This window comes from Haliotis asinina, chromosome 11 (assembly GCF_037392515.1).
Source record: "Haliotis asinina isolate JCU_RB_2024 chromosome 11, JCU_Hal_asi_v2, whole genome shotgun sequence".
Taxonomy (NCBI): domain Eukaryota; kingdom Metazoa; phylum Mollusca; class Gastropoda; order Lepetellida; family Haliotidae; genus Haliotis; species Haliotis asinina.
This window is the reverse complement of record NC_090290.1, coordinates 54583982-54602030: the sequence shown is the minus strand read 5'-3', so window position 1 is coordinate 54602030 and position 18049 is coordinate 54583982. Positions and strand designations below refer to the sequence as shown.

The 18049-nt window shown below is 40.1% G+C and overlaps 1 protein-coding gene across 4 annotated transcripts in view; it reads right to left on the bottom strand.

The window, feature by feature from the left end:
* LOC137256345 (calcitonin receptor-like) overlaps positions 1-18049 on the bottom strand; it is a 172151-nt gene that overhangs the window by 8208 nt on the left and 145894 nt on the right. For all 4 annotated transcript variants that reach the window (XM_067794125.1, XM_067794122.1, XM_067794123.1 and 1 more), the window contains 7 exons: positions 14057-14154; positions 10598-10689; positions 9328-9454; positions 6997-7150; positions 6166-6232; positions 5490-5553; positions 1445-1530 (listed from right to left, as the gene is read on the bottom strand). In XM_067794125.1, coding sequence (XP_067650226.1) covers positions 1445-1530; positions 5490-5553; positions 6166-6232; positions 6997-7150; positions 9328-9454; positions 10598-10689; positions 14057-14154 — 688 coding nt within the window. The remainder of the gene's footprint in view (positions 1-1444; positions 1531-5489; positions 5554-6165; positions 6233-6996; positions 7151-9327; positions 9455-10597; positions 10690-14056; positions 14155-18049) is intronic.

Here is an 18049-nt window from a genome sequence, read left to right as displayed (position 1 = left end):
TACAATTACCTATTTTGTTTTAAATATGCCATAATGTGTTTACGTCTAGTCATTCGTGAATGTACGGCATTGTTTAATATTCGCCTACCTGAATCACCTGACACATGATTGTAGTCTAAAATAGCTTGCAACTCATCTGTAAATCATCATAACAGAGACAAAGAGCTTCGGCGACCGCGCGCACTGGCACACAAGACAGAAAGATTACGATTCCTCATGATTACATGTTCTGGTAGTTTTGACTCTGAAAAAACTGCAGCGACCGAGTGTCTGATGTCGTGTCGGTGGAATGGATCAGGCGATAAACTCTCATCATTCTCGTATATGGTTGCTCAGATAAACCATAAAAGCGCTCCATTGATTAGAAAAAACTACTTTGAGTTTGGCATCAGCGAGTTAAAAAGTATTAAGTGGTTTTAACACAGCATTGAAAGGACATGTTTTTATTGTGTTGAACTATGCATCAGAACTGTGCCTTGTGCGTTGCCATGCTTGTGTTTTGGGGATCATTTCCCCCGCCCCCCTAGTCGGTCCAATCAGGAATGACTCGAGAGTTTGAGATGGTTGGTTGGTTATTCAACGCCGCACTCAGCAATATTCCCCTGTATGCCAACGGTCTGTAAATAATAGCATCTGGACCAGACAATCCAGTGATCAACAGCATGAGTATCCATCTACGCAAATTGGATACGATGACGTGTGTCAACCAAGTCAGCAAAACCAACCACCCCATCTTGTTAGTTGTCTCTACGGCAAGCATAGATTGCTGAAAATCACGGATTTCTCATGAAATCAATACCCGGTACCATATTTCAATGGACGTGGTCGGTACATCGTTCATATTTTTCAACACACGTTGACTGACAGCGAGTGAAATGTTATGTTTATTGTGAGCAAAACGTTGTAACAAACTCTTATACGTTTGGATAAAGTATACATGAATGCCAAATCTCTTTCGTTACTCGTTAATACACATACATGTATATAACGTCTATCTGAGATAATGACTGGGCTTGATTATCCAATATACATTCTATTTAGCATAAAACGCAATACGTCATCATACGATTGGAAGATGAAGCTGACACGAGACTTTCGCGACGCAGTAGCCTGTACCCGTGACCCCTGACCCCCGCCATATTGCGGGAGCATTGTTGACGAGAGTGTAAACAAAGACAGTTGAAAACAAACCGAACCTACCAAATTAACAGTCCAGACTGTTTGAAATGGTATTTTGAGGGTTCGAAAAAACACACAAACAAAATAAAAAAATAACAAAAATAACAAAAACAAAATAACAAAAAAAACCAACCCCCCATCCCCCCAAAAAAAACCCAAAAAAAACAAACAAACCCCAAACAACAACAACAACAACAACAACAAAATCAATATTGAAGGAAATGAGAACCTTGGAATAAGGTAAATACATTGCAGTGCGACATACCTATTCTGATGGTTTTCGCTGGAGTTGAAGGCACGTAGTTTTGAACAAAGAATGCGTAGAATATTCACCACAAATGAAAGGTTGACCTGAAATGAGATCGATATCAAATTATAATCCTTGTATCAGTTTCACGTTCGTGGTCTATGAAAATGTTTAAGTAATAACTAAATTTATGATGGATAAGCTTTAAACATACAGAATTTAAATGGATGTTGTCCCTTTTTTGACAACAGGAGAAGATAATCCATTAGTGAGAATATATGACCACAAAGTTATTTGGCTTACATTTTTGTTGGATAAAAGAAACTATTCAAATCTGTTTCAAACTTTGCTTTGAAATTGAAATAACAACACTATTCCAAGGACATTACCTAATGAGCTTACAGATTTGTGAAATATATAAAACATTTAAGAAGACTCATCACGCAACTCCCGATATCTGAGGCGTCAGAGTTTGAGAGCTGTAACCTTATCTCATCGAGATAAATTCAATTTTCAATTTTAATTTTTCTGTAATTCTGTTATATTGGTTAGAACCGAGGCCACAGTATCCATGACAGCGAAACCAAATCCCTCATGTCATCCACAGGGGATTAGTAACGGCAAGTTCAAAACGGCAACATAAACCTACATCTCCCAGAGGAAATGTAATCAGCATTACCTCAGTAGTTAATTAGATATCTTTGTGAAATGTCTCTGTTGTTTTGATTCCTTCTGGTGAGTTAGTGAAGAAGTTGCTCTGCTGTAATGCCAGCTTGATCGTTGTGATTCAGTCCACCAATAAGTGTTGTATTGATCTGGAGCTCCGGGATGGGAACGAGCATGCGGAGATTTGATGTTTGTGATGTTTCTGTTTGCTAACCAGCTGAAGCATTGCGGAATACCGAAATACCGGATTGTAAATACCTGGTTGTAAATACCTGATTGTAAATGCCAACAGAAGGAAAGGTTTCTCATCTGAATAGATTTATAGGAAATCATGATCCCTTTCTCACCTCTAGGTCGACTTCGGTCTGTTTATTCATTCTTTCAATGAAAATGTCTACCTCATACTAACCTGTGTATATTATGCACGTATGTATGTCATATATATACAAAACAGCAAAAGAAGTTTCGAAAAAAAATGATTCCTCATAAAATAATAACAAGCGTTCATGTTTGTCTTCTATTAAAAACTTGACAAAAACAGAGTTTTTTCTTGTTCAGCATATAAAACAGTGAGTAAAAACAACGAGAAAGTGATTGTATGTTTCGTGTGTACGTTGAGCATGTGCCTAAGAATCAAGTGATCCAGCGGTTGTTCCACTCACAAGAAAACCGCAAGGGCAAGCCATTGGATAATCTGTGATTGACATTAATGACCTATGACGAGAGACATTTGGAGATGAGCGCATCTACAATACGCTGTCTTTGAACTTCTGGCGTCCAGATCAATATTATGAACGGCTCTGCTACAGGGCAGAACGACATGGCCTCACTATTGCGATATTCGAGACTGGAAGAGATAATCTAGCTATTCGATATTATGCGAATCGCAACAGGGATACAATGATATGTCTAACCCAATATCCCCCGATCCCGTTAATCGCCTCTTACAACAACTATGGGCGGCTGAATACTAGTTTCACCCTGATCACAAGAGTGTCCTCCCTACAGAGCGTAATGAGCACGTGAGAGTGAGTTTGTGCATAGTGCAAGGTATCAACATTATATTTAAGCAATATCCGAAGTGATACAAGTCATTCGTCTCTACTGTTTGGTTTTCTTTTAAATGAGCGCCGGTAAAGTGCACACAAACAAACAATCTGTGAGTTAATACCGCGATCACAAGACTCTTGCGGATCAAAGGGACGCAACTCTCCCCGACGAGTCCTTAAAACACTCCTGCAGGTTACTGCAGAGTGTAAACGAGTCAGTGAGTGAGAGAGTGAGTGAGTTTAGTTTTACGTCGCACACACCAATATTCCAATTATATGGCGGCGGTCTGTACATCATAGAATCTGTACCAGACAATCCAGTGATCAACAACATTAATATCGATCTGCGCAAATGGGAACCAATGACATGACGTGTCAACCAAGTCAGCGAGTCTGGCCACCCGATCCCTTTAGTCGTCTCTTACGACAAGCATGTGTTACTGAAGGCCAGTGTTCTAACCCAGACCTTCAGGTTACAGCCAAAAGCAGACTGATACATGTACCCGGCTGTACATGATTAGAACATCATACTCCCAGGTGGTGTCCTCATGGTCCGCACCATTCTCTCCCGACAGTGGTTACTTGTCACACCTTCCTACGTAACCTCTGCTCTAATACCATCCTTTCATAGTGCGAGTGTTCAAGACTCGTGATTGGAGGCAATCAGATTTAGTAGTGCAATCAGAGACCTTGTTTCAAAAGTGATCGTTCGAAAGACCTCGGTAATTTCCGGACACATCGTGAAAACTAGAACCTCTTCCCGAGCGCGATACTCAAATGTTTCTTCTAGACAGAACTCTGTCATGCCATTTTTGTTTCTCCACATTGCTTGCATTTGTCAAGTTGAATCTAAGTCAATGTAACACGTGTTCTGATTAGACAGAAGAAAGGGAGATAAATATGCTGCCATTTTTGCCGCTAGGGGATTTTTTGAGAACCCCGAAATATGGCCGTATTAGAACAGAGGTTCGTAGGAGGATATGACAAGTAACCTCTTTGGGAAGAGAATGGGTCCGCACTGAAACTTATGGATGGTTTCTCGCAGCGTGTTGTAAGGTTTCTTGCCACAACGTGATTTGGGGGGAAGAGACAAGTGGAATTGATCCTCAACATGTGTTTTCGTTCAATATCAATGACTGTCGTATGGATTCAGTTACGATGGCAACTTCAGTTCACGCCTCTGTGTGTCAGGAAAGTGCCCCTATCACGAAACTCAGCCCACTGAAGGGCATACATTTCAAAACGTAAGTTGACAGTAACCGCTTCAAAGTGAGAAAAACAAGACGCAAGGGTTATTGTACGTGTAACTAAAGCCAATTTAACACTAAGATGAATGGATGCGTTTATAGAGCATACCCACCACTAAGATGAATGGATGCGTTTATACAGCATACTCATCACTAAGATGAATGGATGCGTTTATACAACATACCCATCACTAAGATGAATGGATGCGTTTATACAGCATACCCATAACTAAGATGAATGGATACGTTTATACAGCATACCCATCACTAAGATAAATGGATGCGTTTATACAGCAACCCCATCACTAAGATGAATGCATGCGTTTATACAACATACCCATCACTAAGATGAATGGATACGTTTATACAGCATACCCATAACTAAGATGACCGTAGACCTATACACAACATACCCATCACTAAGATGAATGGATACGTTTATACAGCATACCCATAACTAAGATGACCGTAGACCTATACACAACATACCCATCACTAAGATAAATGGATGCATTTATACAGCATACCCATCACTAAGATGAATGGATGCGTTTATACAGCATTCCCACCACTAAGATGAATGGATGCGTTTATACAGCATACCCATCACTAAGATGAATGGATACGTTTATACAGCATACCCAACACTAAGATGAATGGATGCGTTTATACAGCAACCCCATCACTAAGATGAATGCATGCGTTTATACAACATACCCATCACTAAGATGAATGTAGACGTTTATACAGCATACCCATCACTAAGATAAATGGATGCGTTTATACAACATACCCATCACTAAGATGAATGGATGTGTTTATACAGCATACCCATCACTAAGATGAATGGATGCGTTTATACAGCATACCCATCACTAAGATGACTGTAGACCTATACACAACATACCCATCACTAAGATAAATGGATGCATTTATACAGCATACCCATCACTAAGATGAATGGAGACGTATATATATCATACCCATCACTAAGGTGAATGTAGACGGATATATAGGATACCTCCTACTAAGATGACTGTACACAGATATACGTCATACCCACCACTAATCTGAATGGAAGTGTATATACAGTATACCCACCACTATTGAGAGCACAACTGGACCAATGACAACCCACATCATAGAGGACTCGTACACCCAGCATCTGTAAATGAAAGTTATGTTATCACACTGATGACGTTGAAATGCTATAGTCGTTCTACAGTAATATTATCAATCACGTGTTTGTCTGACCGTCACAGGTCACATGATATTGCTGGAATAACGGTTAGCGTCGTATCTTTCACGCAGTAGTGATTTCTACCAGAGTTGTTGGACATTTGCTCAAATGCTGTTTTGAAAAGTTGCTTTGTGGAAGTCGTGTGGAAGACACTTCCTTATTTGACATATAAGTAAATCAAATTATGATCCGACGCAATTCACAATTTGAAACAAATGGCTTGACATTGCATGTGTTTGCGCCTCTGGCACGGCCGTGTTGCCATAGCTTTATATCGGACACGTGACTTCAGTACATAATAGAGTTTTTTTAACACATTTTCTGAACAGATATTTGGGTATCGTCACTTGGGGCGAAGAAGTATTACAATTTTAGCATCATTGATGCAGTTCATTTAGTTCCTTAAGAGAAATGTGTACATTAACTTTTATTACAGTCTAGTTAGTGGAGAACAGTCACGTGCGGGGTATGAGTCGTCGTGGGGGGTCTTCTGTAGTGACATCACTGAAGAGAATAAATGGGGGATGATCCACTTACTTAACGTTGTCAGTTTCATTGGTTCCACGAAGGCACGCATACAATAACGTTGGAAACACTGGGAAAACTGAAATAAAAGGATTTGAAAGCATTCGATAAATCATTTTAATAGCGACAGCTATCAATATGTTTTAGTTGCGTGTAGAAATATGTACAGTAACGTGTGTGCATCAATATCAATAAAGGGATATCGCAAAAGAATTTGTTTTGCGGGTGTCTTATAGTATTGCGAAACAGAATGAATATCCCTTTTCAAAACAATAGAAAGGAAAACCGTTAACCATGTGCGAGGACGCGTCTGTAGAAAATGTACAGTGCATTTCCGACGTATACGTAAAAGGTCATACTAGTAACACTAAACAATACCTGCATTGACCTGAAGGTATTGTTAACAAGTAATTGTCATTCAAATGTTCGAATATTACATCTCGTTTCTTTTATTTCACGTGAATTAGTTCAAAAACACCCTAACGCAGGTTGAAATAATCAAAATGGTATTTTAGATACGTTGCATGTGCACAATGTCTGCTGTGATTGTCATTTCGTCAGCTGCACTGGTAATTTATTTAACTATTTGTGTCCACAAAATATTTTATATTAAGTGGTTATGCAGTTCTTGTTTGGATAGCTTTATTGTATACTCTTGACTACGCCAAAGGCGCCAAAGATTCCAATAAGGATTCCAAAGTGGTACACGCCTGAGACCCGAATCATTTCGGGCTTTCTCTCCAATAGAAAGCTGAAACCCTGTGCAAAATTGGAATATTGATCTACTCACTCACTCACTCACTCACTCACTCACTCACTCACTGAGTTCCCTATGTGACCTACCCCAGCCAAATATTATGCAGATCCACAGCAGTTTCTTCTCCTTGGTGAAGGCGAGGGCGATGAGAGTGTGAAGATAGAAGCCCTCGCAGAGCATCCAGACGTAGTTACACGTTGTTATGTACTGCGTTAGTACGTGCAACACTCGACACCACACCTGGAGGTAGTACAGGTGACATTCATGTACACGTGTTCTGTTCATCTAAACCTCAACTTCCACTTTCACAAAAACACTGCTTCTTGATGTTCAGCTGCTTATTGCTTTTGTTTATTCAACACCTTATATTTTACAAGGAAAATGCACCAGAGAGCAATGGACATTTTAATGCAAATACAATATTTGAAATAACGGAACATTCTGACTTTCTACATTTCACTTTGCTCAGTTAAATATGCACATTTCATACCATTTAAATGATACAAGAATGTTCACATGATCTTCAAACATGGTGATATTGACTGATTGTCCTTTGCCAAGACTTGTTAAGACTTGAGTGCTGTTGGCACTGTTCTACACCTCGGCACAAACTGAATAACTCTACGGAGTTCAGTGGAGTCTTCCTCCATTCCTCCTGCAAAGTGCGGACCAGCATGACAAAACTGTTGACTGATGTTTCACCTGTCATTGTCTGTGACATTTTCATCAACAATTTGCACAATTCTACTTTTTAAATCTCAGTTACATTTCGTACAATTTTATATTGAGTTTAAGCCGGTAGCGTTTGTTGTCTGTATCTATTTACAAACATGTGACATATTTCAATGAACGATGTTGCTTAGGAAACAAACCGTCGTTTTCATTATGTTTTATGGGTTTCCTTAAGCTGTAGAGAAATAGGTGTTATGATTTGTTCTTGGTTTTACCGATCTTTACTCAATCGTGTTTATTAAAAAATGAACACTATTTCGAGGACTACCTTCTCAGGACTCGTAACCTTAAGAAAATAGCATGTGGGTATGCCTGTAGAGCGCAACCCTTGAAACGCAGGTGACACGGGGCTGACATAGGATGTACACTCATGGATTCATCGAGACTACAGTTCCCTCAAATCTCACAAATGAAGCTGTGTATACATTACTGAGCGAAGGGAATATTAATGGAGCACAGGAAGGTACCCCATGATTTAGGAGGACGCAGGGGACACCACCCCACGCCTTTCAGAAACAAATGTGTGGCAGGAAAGCTTAACGTGATTAATGTATGACTTAGTGTACTTTCCAAATACTTTCAAGGAAAATTAATGTGATCACGTTTTTCACTGGTCTTGATCCTGTGAGTTTGGGGAGTTTCCCTCTCTTTGAAGATCTTTATTGTAATTGTGGTTAACCGAGATCGACGGTCTAAAGATGTCAAGGATGTAACAGATTCAACATGTCTTTATTTGCTTTGCATTTTAGTTCCGAGTGTTCCGAGTGATATGGGTGAATTGTATCGACAACAGTGTGACCAGCTTTTGAAAGTCATAAAAACGCAATAAAGGCAACAGTACATCCAGGCGGCTGCCAGAACATGTGTACATAACAACACCAGGTACTGTTCTGTTTATCCAATTAATATATTATAACTATGTCATGGTTACTGTTGATTTTGACTTTTGATATACATGTATTAAGGACAAAATTACTTGTTGGTTTTTGTTCAACCGCAGTGGCTGGTGTCATGAACATCGATATGCGCAATTGGAATACAATGACATGTACAAAGCACGTTAGAGAACCTGCCCAAGTATTCCATTAGATTCCTGTTGCGACAAGCATGGGTTGCTGAAAAGCAATTCAAACCCCTTTTCATTTTAATAATCACTTTTTGTAAAGTACACACATTTCCTGTTCACGGTGATCATACAAATGGCTGCGAAATTCTTACTAAATTAGAAAAGCCATACCCGTTGTGAATTCATCAAAGGATACAAATTACACAACGTGTATGATCATGTAGTGATCGTCTGTTTCTAGCTTTGATACGAAACACATTCTAAACGAAAAGGTCTTTTCCCAGCCCCTGGGATGTACGACTGTACAATCTGGGCAAACCATTAAACGTTACAATTTCATTTTGTTGTGCCGTCAAAGCTTGATCTTAGTCGACATATTTTTGAATTTCTGGAAAGGCACCTGCTTTGTTAAAACTAGTGACATAAAGATTTCGAAGGCTGCTTCTGGTTTCTCTTTGTTACTAATCATTGACCACACGGTGTTCGGAAAGGTCCTTCTTACGTGACGTGTAATGGAATGTCGTGAGGTAGTTGCGCACTCTTTGTTGAGTGTGGACATTGGAGGTCATCCACCTGGGGGTCTTTCTGGTCCAATTGCGGATACGGTAGCTTGACTTACCGAGTTTTCTTGGATGACGTCTCGTTTCATGGTCACCTCGGTGTAGTAGAGGATCCACAACAGCCCGGTCAGGATGTAGGACACAAACAGATGCTGGTGGAGGGTCACTCGGTTGCACTTCAGCTGTCTGTAAGGATGGTACATTTGGGTTAATGGGTTTCGTCATTTGGTGTCACAGTTGTGTTGAGTTTTACGTACATCGGCAATGTTTAAGCCAAAGCGCGACAAGGTTGTCACAGGGCTGATGGGGAGACCCAAGTAGACTGGGTCACTGACGGTCACCTCGTTCGTAATGACGGGGACGGTAGGCACAGGTTGGGTTGATACTTTGGTTGACAGTTAGCAGATCCTGAAAGCTCTACCGACACCGACATCGCGTTTAGCAAACTTCCAGCAATATGACGACGGAGGACACCAGAAACGTGATTTACATTGCACTAATTTGGGATCTTCGACGTGATAAAGTTACACCCAGCGCCTCTGAAACTTTGCAAAACTGAAATGTGAATTGTGGTATCGACAGTGTTTACATCCAAAATGTGTTATGTGTGTGGAAAGAGGTTTCTCGCTTCTATTCACGAATATGAAGTGCAAAATGCAACTTGTATTTTGGTACGAGACGTCACGAAGAACGTACTCTACTTTGATGAATTTCGATTCCTCAAACAACGATGCTGATATGGCAACGTATATGTCACCCACTTCTGATATAGATGTTCATTCCAAATATGACTCATTACTTCGTAACCGCGCCGCGTAATGCATGTTAATATTGATCTTAGAAGTATGTGATACGCAACGTCTGAAGATAAAACAAATGTATCTGGCAATACTTTACTTGAGTAACATTTCGAGAATAATTTTTCGCTTGTTTTTAAATGCGGTAAATGATGAGTAACAATTTCTGCCCATTCCTTGGAGAAACGATATGATATATGATAATGAGTTTTCGAGCGTACGTCATACTGTATTTCCTTCATTATAAGTCTAAAACCTAGATATGCCAAGCTATAGTAAAATATAGCCGAGCCAAGCTGAAGCTCTCCTGGACAGATTGAAGACGACAATGCTGATAACAGAGGGGCTACAAAGACATATAGTCGAGTTAAGCTGAAGCTCTCCTGAACAGATTGAAGACGACAATGCTATTAACAGAGAAAATGTAACATATCGCCCAATCAAGCTGAAGCTCACCCGAACACGTTAAAGACGGCAATCATGATAACAGAGGGATTATAGTAAGATAATGTCGAATCAAACTGAAGCTCACCTGAACACGTTGAAGACGACAATGCTGATGAGGCAGAGGATGAGGGAGGCTGCATAACCCGAGATGTAGAGCAGTATCACACCAAGCTCATTCTGGGGGAAAAACAGAAACAAATATTCACATGAATCCTGATATAGACGCGATATTGGTTTAAGGCAGAGTTACAGAGAATAACGTGGCCCCGCCGTACAAAATAGCATAATAGCTACGACTTAAAATTGATTGCAAGGTGTTGGAAGCTAGTAGGAATCGTCACTCTGAAGATCCGGGTTCGAGTCTCTACATGGGAACAATGTGTGAAGCCCACTTCTGGTGTCCCTTTCAGTCATGTTGCTGGAATATTGCTGAAAGCGGCGTGAAACACGCACTCATTATTTTCTAGAAGCAACAACAACCTTGCCTCTCACCGAGTGGCATGTTTTACAAGCTGCATTGACTTGTCCAACTGTCTGAGAACAGCTCAGCTCGTACAATTCGCCACATTCCGCCAGCGAGAACTGATATTTATCATCCAAACCTGTGTTCCACAAAAGATATCGCTTGTGTGCAATCAGACGATATCTCCTAGGAGATATCGCTTTGGCAGCATATTTTGCTCAATGCCCTTGACAATGCTATGACGTCATGAACTTGATGACGTCACAATGCTATGACATCGCAGCACTGCAAGTCTAATGCCAGTGGTGTGTTCCGAGATGTACATTTAGGAGATAAACATCATGTGTTGGCCAATTTATTGAGTATTTGAAGCACGGGAATGCGTTTGGAGCCGACGGTGTGAGCCGGAGGTTTCAAATGAAATATCCCCGTGCTTCAAATACCCAATAACACCCGGAAATTGGCCAACACATGGTGTTTATCGACATTGTAAACAAAAGAGTAAACCAAAGGGGTTTTAGTGTCTGCACTCGTTTACATCGAGTAGGGGTACAGCAGTGAAGTGTCATCAGCTGGCCGTTTTAGCTGGTTCCCATGGTAGCATCTGGAGTTGCTCATTTGTGACGTCATTCTAACTTTACGTCACAATATGATTTGAATGACGTCACCACTGTTGATGACACAACAAAACAATTGTCTACGTGTCAATACCCAGTGAATAGTCTTGCAGTTTCCTGGAATCTAATACCATTTGATCATGTTTTTCAACCAATCAGATTAAAGAACACAGTAACGTTTGGTTTACAATTTTCATTGAAAACTAATGAAGAATGATTTTGGATGATAAGTAAAATCCCAGCCTCGTGTTTGCTGATATGAATTATATCAACACTCGTTGATAAAGGTAAACATATTTATATTTGTTACTTTATCAATTCGTGTCGATGTATCTGATATCAAAAGACTGAGATTCTCTATATCATCACGACTTCAGAAGGTACAAACAGATGCATGTTATGTTATATCTTGTGTGTGACATTCAGACATACATTGCAACAACTGTTCGTCTTTCATGATGGTAACACGAAATGCAAACGTTAAATTATGACGCAACTGTCGAATGACGTCACATGAACCTGCGCCACATTATTACAGTCATACAAGCTGCCAGGTGAAAGTCCAAAGAGATGTCTGTATTCCGTTTTGATTGCTGACAATACATCCAATCAGAGCTAGAGGGTCCAACATGCGTGACAAGAACTGGTTAAACATCTAATACCAATTTCATGTTTTGAATATGTCAATACAAATGTCACAAGCAATTCACCATCAAACCCGTGAGGATATGAGTTGGAATTGATCTTCAGTAACCCATGCCTGTCGTAAAAGGCGACTAACGGGATCGGGTGGAAAGGCTCGCTGACTTCGTTGACACATGTCATCGGTTCCCAATTGCGTTGATCGACTGTGAAGCTGTTGATCACTGGATTTTCTGGTCCAGACTCGATTAGTTACAGATCGCCGCCATATAACTGGAATAATGCTGAGTGCGGTGTAAAACTATTTTCACTCACTCATGATTCGCTATAACATCGAGATATATGATAAGAAATTAACTCAAAGTTTAAAAGTGACATCTAGTGTCATCACATATGAGGCTGTCCGCAAACGGTGTAAAAGTGCACGTTTCTCCAGTCTAGATATGGCATATGACTAATTGTTTTCATTGTAAAATAGGTCCCTCGACAGGGGATCGCGTTAAAAGTCAAAGCTTGAAAATTTTCAATATCAAAGAAAATATTTTGATGACTGACATTTGTCTGTATCCCCGAGGCTTCCACCTGAGTTGTGTTTACGTATCAATGACAGCAAGCGAAATACATAGTTTAAATTATGAACACTACTGAAGATCAAATGGCTTTTGATTAAAAACGTCGCAGACAAGAAGGTGGGCAATATCGCGGAGTAGATGTAGCATATTTACATATTTTTCGACATTTGAACATTACATGACAGCTTTAACAGAATTATAGTCAGTTTTTTTCACATGTACGAGTGTGAAGCTCATTTCTGATGTCCTGATATTGCTAGACTATTCCCCAAGACGGCATAAAGCCATACTCATTTACTCACTCGTGATCATTTCCACACTCACTCACTCACTTCCACGTGTAAGATGGGTTGGGGTTCGCATGTGTGTGGGCGGCGTGATGCACCATTAAAATATGCCTTGCAACGTTCATGCTGAAATGTGTCCGCACTTTGTGGAATATTATCTAATAACAGGGCTTCTGTTTTCCCCCTCTGCGCCAAATGAGCGACGCGAACACACATAACTAATACACGTATAGCGGTTGTGCTTGTTTGTGGAGATATCATACCACTTTAACATGGATGCCATGCCATGGATGTCTTTACTTTATGTTACCTTTACGTTATGTTACCTTTACGTTACCTCCAGTGCCATCTTTTTAACTTCATTTGGTATGGAACGAGCGGTGACAGAAATACCGACAATTTGTTGTCCGGGCGTACGTTCTATCACTAGGCCATCGAGACAGTCTTAGGACAGATACCTTCACACTGGATACTAATAACATCATGATACGAGTGAGTGAGTGAGTTATGTTTTACGCTGCTTTAGGTTTCACACGCTAGACCAATGTAGGGATCGAACAACCCGGCCCATCGGTATGGCGAGCGAACACCTTAACATCTAGGCTACCCCACTGCCCCCATGGTATGAGGGGTCATATATTTTCTTGAATAATGTTATGTTTATTGTTGCATATTATGTTTATTATATATTTTTGTCTCACTCATACGCAACGGAAATACAGTGCCCCTGATATTGATAAAGTATTGCTAAACGCGACGTAAACAATACTCACTCACCATTAAACACTGACAACTGTGACTCTAACATGTCAACAAGACCGACTTTCAGGGAACAGCTCAGCTTGTTTAAACCACCACACCACAGAAGTACAGTGTTGTTGGTGACGCAACAGTAAAGGTCACCATATATGGCTTCTAACGTGCGAGGACTGAACATTTTTATCACTGTTCTACCCAACGTACCTGCCCAAGTGGACACGCCCTGTAGTCGGTCCACGTCGCCCCGGTGTCAGGGTGTACGTACCATCTCCCGTCCTCCATGCAGTATTTACGTCCGAATGCTGGGAAATGAATGCAGTGATTGTTAATTTCACAGAAAAAAAACAATACTTTATTGTTATAGATGCTGTCACGTTTTAGAGTTGTTCTATTTTTAGAACATCACCAGCTCTGATCGGAAACTAGTTTTTTTTCAAGCTGCAACTGAGATCAATACAGTGATCGTGACAAATTTCTCTTAGGGACCAAACCAGATAATTTTTCAACATGTATGAAAAATTGGCATTTTCGCTGATTTTGAAAATAACTCACCAATACAATAGCGTCTTACTAACCCAATCAACTTCCAATGAAGAATTTAACACACTTTTGCACTAGTTGATGACGGACGTGCCATCGCAGAAAGAAAACAACTTGTAGTCAATCAAATGTCCAATAAAGTTCATAGCTTTATTTCTGAGGATTTTCGCACTTACAAACTTTCACATGTTCAGGCCTAATGGATCTTTCGAATCACGCCTTGATCCCGAAGATTTACAAGTTTGTATGTGATCAGTCCATAAGTCACTAATTCATGCTCTCCTTGCCATGGCAACTACTTTGATTCCAAGCTGATCTGAATATAAACACTTTAACGTCAACAGTGGACAAAAAGCTTTGACGTATCTCGTGTGGAAAGGACAATTCAATAAAAGTCAACCTAAAGTCTGACTCTAATCATTACCGACATAATTGCCGTTTAATTGTATTTAATCAGTGTGTCTAGACGTGATATTGTTGGACGCATTGTTGTTGTTTACGGAGGCGTTAAACACGTTAAGTGATATTTTTCAGATGACAATTCGGACACTTCACATTGTGTGCACAGCCCTGGCTTTCATGTGTTTCGTTTGTTATGTTCTGCGTTAGTCGATGATACCGTTTTATGGTATTTTGTGGTTGTTGTCTAAAGACGCGGTCACCAATGTTTCATTTATATGAGGCAGCTTGTAAATAATCGAGTGTGAGCCAAACAAACCTGTGATTGCCATCACGAGCATCGATCTACGCGATTCGGATACGATGATAGGTGCCAACCAACTTAACCAACATAGCCAGTCTGACCACCAGATTCGATAAGCGTAGCTTGGTAAAAACATCAGTTCTAACACGAATCTTCGCCTGTTCAACACGGATATCTCCTTGTTGGTTAAGCGTGATGTTGCTCTGGGTTTACACATGTAGCGTGGGGTTTCTGTACGGTTGTACGGGTACACATCTGTCATATCTACTATTGCTGTCATGGAAAGTCTTTAACTCCATACGCCTGCAATGCACCACTGTAATCCGACTCAAGTTACAGAACCTCGTTTCCTCACCACCGTTTTCTATGTCAAAGAAATATAATCTCATGACATGACCATCAACAGAAAACTAATGGGTCATTTACAAAATGATTCTCCAAGGAAAGAAACAATCTCCGAGGTAATTACCCCGTCACGACAACTAAAGAGTGGATGTCTGTGGTGTTTCAATGTTTGACCCGCAACGATGCAGGAATGAGGTGACAGTGGAGATTGATGGAGAATGAAATTCATCAACCACTGTGTCAATTATACCAGTGAAAAGTGAGTATTAACTCAATATATCGAAATGATATCCATTCAATTAATCATTTCAGTGATTGAATATGTATGAAGATGAATTTGTAAATTTCTTATTTCTCTAACTTGATAAAGTCATTTCTTTCTAAAGCGTTGAGGGAAATTGGATTTACAATCCTCAATTATCTGCAGCTATTCTTGCCCTCGGGGCCATTTAACCCTATTCGTTAGAAACATCCACATAGGTTGCAAGTTGAAAATGTTAAACCTATTAATTGTAAATAACCTGATTAGTTGTAATGCAGGCTATTAACATTTTTATCATACGGCGTGCTAATGAGATAATTCATAGACATGAAAATGAATGTGTCGGGGAACAGACAACTGGTGAACACAGACTTTGTCTTATACTGAAATGATTTCATTTGAAGCATATTGACTGGATTTCTTTAGACGTACGTGTATATTGAAATGATTTCATTTGAAGCATATTAATAGGATTTCCTTTTAAAGTACATGTTTATTGAAATCATGTCATTTGAAGCATATTGATTGGATTACTTTTGAGGTACATGTATACTGAAATGATTTCATTTGAAGTAAACTTGGAAGTCTGCATTTCGCGTTGACGGGAAGAAACAACCCCCAAATAACCAGACGAGAGTACCTGTCCCTTTGTTGATGATCGAACATACTAAGCATATGGATGCGTTCTTTAAGAGCTACCACTGTCCATGCTATAAGCTTGATAATATGTTGAGATAACACATAGCAGAGGATATTATGCGACCATCTGTACAACGTTTAAGACATGCGTTAGCTCGGGGCGGGGCGACTAAGGAAGGGTGCTAATTAATACAGTAGTTTCGTTTAGTTTCAGATTATGTCAGTTGCTTGTGTAAGATCTGTTCGATATGTTAGAATGATTGTAATGAAAACTAAAGATGAATGGGTGTTTTCACTCCCCGAGACATGACATGTCCTAAGTAAACCTCACTCAGACGCATCTGCAAATGATGTTAAAAGCCATGGCTGCTACAAGATCGACAGACAGCTGATTTGCGACATCACCAGGAATTATAGTGTCAAAGCGCATACATGTACTCGACGCGCCAGGAATAACTCACATGCATAGACCACATGATGTAACTTTTATTATACAGTGTTGTATAACTCCATTAAATCATCTGTTTACCAATATTCATTATCCGCTGGACCCCGTAAGAAACTACCAACGCCTATCATCTGAACAGAAGACGTCAATGTCTCAATGCATCTAATCGAAGGAAGCGTGACAACTACACGAGAAACAACTGGAATAGTGGTAACGACATCGACAGTGACATCATACCGGGGACATGGACAAACTGTCCTGTTGAACCTGAGAATCTTATAAAGGAACGTACTTTTCTAAATTTAAGATATAAAATACACAAACGTGTTTCTTGTTCATGTCATAGTGGCAGAATGTTCTGGACATTCTGCAGAATTGTCTTTGTGTAGATGTTTAGGTCTTCGAAGTTAGTAATGCAAAACATAGGAATACTGGAGTTGGTGCTGATAAACCAAGGTACTGAAGGTGAAACAGGATTTGAACCCATGATTTTTGGATCATTTCCCACTTACAGGAAGCCAAGAGAAACCATCTGCCAAACGGATCAACCACCTGAGTCCACAGATGTATAAACATGTTAAGCCGAACAAACAGAAGGTCATGCATTTGAAGTAAATTGCAGAAGAATACAACAGAAGTCAAAGTTTGTGTAACTTCAGTGTAAATTGCTCCTTGTGTAAACTGAATCAAGGTTCGCGGTACACTGATTGAGTCCTACGGTGACCACTTTTATTGAGAGACCTATCGGTGATCGATGAGTGTATTGATCGACCTATAAAATACTCCTATCAGGTGATCAATTATTGCTATACAATGGTCCTTGTAGTCCTTGTTGACTGGTCGCTGTTAACACAAAGCCGTTCAAGCGAAACGTACACACCACATATATTTTAAAATTTTTGAGCTATTTATATTGAACCGGATCTAAAAGCTTTAAAGTACACTCACTATATTGTACTGACAGCTAATAGTGCCATGCCTGTTGTAATGTACAAGGTCCAATGCAAATGCAACGTTGAATGACGGAGGTATGCACGCTGAGCAGGACAGAAAAGGCATCGCAATGTAGATGTGCATACATTAGATTCAGGATGATTTACAACGTCATGAAATCCACCAGAAGAGGGACAATGGTGTAGTCTAGTGTTTAAAGCCTTTGCTCTTCACACTGAAGATCCGAGTTCGATTCCCACCTGGGCACAATGTGTGAAACCCCTTCTCATATCCCTCAGCCTGTGCTTGATCCGCGCTGGAAGCACC